This window comes from Pteropus alecto, unplaced genomic scaffold (assembly GCF_000325575.1).
Source record: "Pteropus alecto unplaced genomic scaffold, ASM32557v1 scaffold131, whole genome shotgun sequence".
NCBI lineage: Eukaryota > Metazoa > Chordata > Mammalia > Chiroptera > Pteropodidae > Pteropus > Pteropus alecto.
In genome coordinates, this window is record NW_006434709.1 from 2,254,551 (window position 1) to 2,258,092 (window position 3,542).

General features: G+C 42.5%; 1 protein-coding gene across 1 annotated transcript in view; it reads right to left on the bottom strand.

Annotated features, from left to right (window-relative positions):
* SNRNP27 (small nuclear ribonucleoprotein U4/U6.U5 subunit 27) overlaps positions 1-2,520 on the bottom strand; it is a 7,672-nt gene extending 5,152 nt beyond the window's left edge. The window contains exons 1-3 of the mRNA XM_006909518.3: positions 2,428-2,520; positions 1,323-1,443; positions 481-593 (exon numbers count right to left, since the gene is read on the bottom strand). Coding sequence (XP_006909580.1) covers positions 481-593; positions 1,323-1,443; positions 2,428-2,461 — 268 coding nt within the window. The 5' untranslated portion in view covers positions 2,462-2,520. The remainder of the gene's footprint in view (positions 1-480; positions 594-1,322; positions 1,444-2,427) is intronic.
* Positions 2,521-3,542: the final 1,022 nt, after the last annotated feature.

Consider the following 3,542-nt stretch of genomic DNA (forward strand, 5'->3'; position numbering starts at 1 on the left):
AAAAAAAGGGAGGTGGCAATAGATTAATAGTCATTGCACCCCACCAGCAGAGAACATACAAAACAATTCGCTAAAGACTTGAGTCTAACAAAAAAAATTCCTCTGCGATTTGGACAGAATGTAACTTTAGGTGCAAGAAAGGCATGTGCTCTCCACCCTCCAACAGAGACTGCTTAAAAAGACATGCTTGAATCCCTTAGGCAGGACTATGTTTAATATCGGACATGACACTGGTTTTGAAGGTACTTCCGAAGTAGAATATGTTCATGTTTTCAACTGTCCTTCCTATATCAGGAGCACCACAGATAACCACGAACTCATTAAAGTACAATTAAAACAAAATCTCAAAATCATAGGAGATGAACACAATAAAAAAACAATATATTTCAATATTCAAAAATTATACTTTCATAACTTTATGACTGAAGCTATCTAAACAAGGTTGTACCTTTCCTACAATTATTTATCTCATAACATTACCAGTAATCTGACGTTCTTTGCTCTTTGTTTCTTTTGTTTCTTTCTTTTCCTCATCTCGTCTTTCTTTCAGCCGAGAAGGAGAAGGAGATGTGGATCTGTGTCGTCTTGGGGACCTAATATTTAATAAGTAAAGATGTTAGAAACAGAGACATACCTGGTCACTGTGTCAATCAGGACAGGTATGTATGAGTGCCTGAAAGGTAAAGGATGAACAAGAAAGAGCCAGGCTCCAGAAAACCAGGAATCCACTCCCCATGGAACAATGAGTTAGAATGTTCTGCCTAGACCCTGACTGGTAAAACAAAAACAAAAACAAAAACAATTCACTTTACTGCTTACTCATCAGTCTCACTCAGCATAGTTAGGGCTAAAAAAATTTTTAGGCAGAAAAACGTAACCAAACAGTGTCTAACAATTACACACAAACACACAAAAAGCTGACTTAAACAGCAATGGATGCTTACTAAAAATCAAAAGTCTATTTTAAGCTTCTTCCAAGATCTCACATTCTTTTTTTTTCACATTCTTGATTATATACTTGAATACATTATCACCGAAAAGTTAATAAAAAACAAAATAATACTAAATGCATTTCTTATTTTGCCAAGTACACCATGTTAAGTGCTTTTCATGTTTTATTTTTCATTTACTCCTAAAGGCAAGTCTAGCAGTAGAAATTACTAACTCTATTTACTAATAGAAATGTTAGGTTCAGAATAAGGTGGACTTAAGTTCCCCTTATTTTGTGAAATTGTAAATCCACTTATAAGAGATAAAAACAAAGTCACCAACTACTTTCTTTGGGACTTGTGGTTAAACCTCTGGTTATTCTCTGCACTCACCTGGAGCGTCTTCTGTGCGGAGATCGAGAGCGACTTCTTCTCCGATCTCTCTCTCGGGACCGGGACCTTTCTCGCCGCCTGCGTTCTCTCTCCCGGGAAGTGGACCGGGACCGCCTACGCTCTAATACAAAAGTGCAAAGCTAAAAATTACCTCAAAGATCTAGAGCTGCGCCGTCGAACAGAAATATAATGCGAGCCATTTCTAGTAGTTACATTAAAAATGTAAAAAGAAAGAGGTCGAATTAATTTTAACAGAATATGTTATTTGGCCCAATATACATCCAAACTATTATAATTTCGACATGTACTCAATATGGAAATTACTGAGATTTTTACTCCTCCCCTCCCCCCGGCCCCGTAAATCAAGGAAATTCAGTGTGTTATTCTGCAGTTAAATAGCACTTCTTAATTCTGATAGACATGGTAAGCGGCCTCATTTAACTTTTAAGAAAATCAAGTCTTGACTAGTTGAAGGTGGTAAAAACTAACCAGGGAGTAGAACCGAGGGTCTATGTTAGATCTCTTGATCGAAGTCATGTGTTCTTTACATCACACTGCCTCATTTATGGGGATGCGGGCCAGAAGACATAACGAGGTGAGATCCCTAGACGCAAGATTCTAAATATCGATTTACCTATTATAAACTGGGAGGAAACTGACACTGAGCATTTAAGAACCAGGCAGCATCACATGCTGAGTGTTATGAAATGTGACATTAATTCTCACGTTTTAAAAGGTGGGTAATTTTACCCGTCCCCCCCCACCCCCCGCCAATTTGGACTCAGAAAGGTTGGATGACTTGCACACCGTCACCTAGAAATTAAGTGACAGAACCACAGTCTGATTCTAAATTCTCTAGCCATAAATATAACAAAAGTTATTGTAGAGGTCAGACAATGGTCAGCGAACTCCTAATTTAGCAGGGGGGAAAAACTGCCTTCACATCGGAGGGCCCAGGTCTTCATCCCCCCATCCACACACACCATCCTCCCCGCTCTTCTCCTCAGGTGTAAAGAGCCCGCCTCTCCGCTGCCCTCGTACCGGGGAGCGGGGGAGAAGAAGGTGCCTCCAATCGAGCCCAGACCCTAATTGCTTCTGGACTCACCCCTACGTGGGGAGCGGCTACGGCTGCGACCCATTCGGAATGCTCCTCCACTTCACACCGCCCCGGAAGCGACTGTGTAACAACTTCCGGGAAGGCCGGGAATTACGCTTTCAACGCCGACTGGAAAACGTCTAAAGCACTCGCGATGGTTCCGGCTTGTAAAGAAGTGAGGCTGTGCTAAACCAGGCTGGAATCACCCGGCCCTGTTCCGATGCCACCACTCCTGAGCCCAGAGATTCCGGTGGGAGCCGTGTTGTCATCTTCGCTCTCCCAGCCCCATTGTTGTGGTGTCTTCCCCATCTTTTGTGTCCACGATGGGCGTACTTGATGTTATTATAGAAACTGAGAAAACCCGTATACCCACTAACCTAACAGTTCTTTTTTCCCAGTTCTTGTCCACACAAAATATTTCATGTCAACCAACTCTAAACATAGCATTCGCAAGCAGAGGGAGCGAGGGGGAAAGCATGGGTCAGAGACTTTATTGTGTTTTTTGCAGGAGGAAATAGCAGAGGCAGGGTAAACGGGTTTCAGACTGACGAGTTTGAATAATTTCAGCGGGTTTGGGGATGTAGGGTTTGTCCAGAGTGGTACCTGTACCTGGTGGCATTAGGGCAGAGGAATATGTTACCTAGCTTGTGAGGGTTTTGGTAAAGAAGGTGGTTGGAGGGCAAGGGCTGCCGATTGGTTGGTTTGCATGTGAAAGACACTCTCCCAAAGTAATTCATTTGCTATCTTTAGGAATTAGCTAACCCTGGGAGGGGCAGCCTTAGCGAGGCCCCAGATGTCAAAATATCAGGAAATGTAAAGGCATGATTAATACAATTATTCACATGAACATTTTGCACACCTAGGGACCAGAAGATTGCTGGCCACCGAGGGATTCAAAGAAACTGTGAAAGTGCACTGATAAAGGAAGAGTATTATGAGGGCACATAAGACTGGTACCTAACTGGTTTTGAGGGAAAGGGTCGTCAAGAAAAGTTTCCAGGAGGAAATGACCAAACAAGACCTTAAGGATGAGTAAAAATAAGCTAGGTGAAATGGGGTGAGGTTTGTTGTGGGGGGAGAGGGAAGAGATTGTGGAAGCAGAGGAGGCTGCATGTACAAGGGAG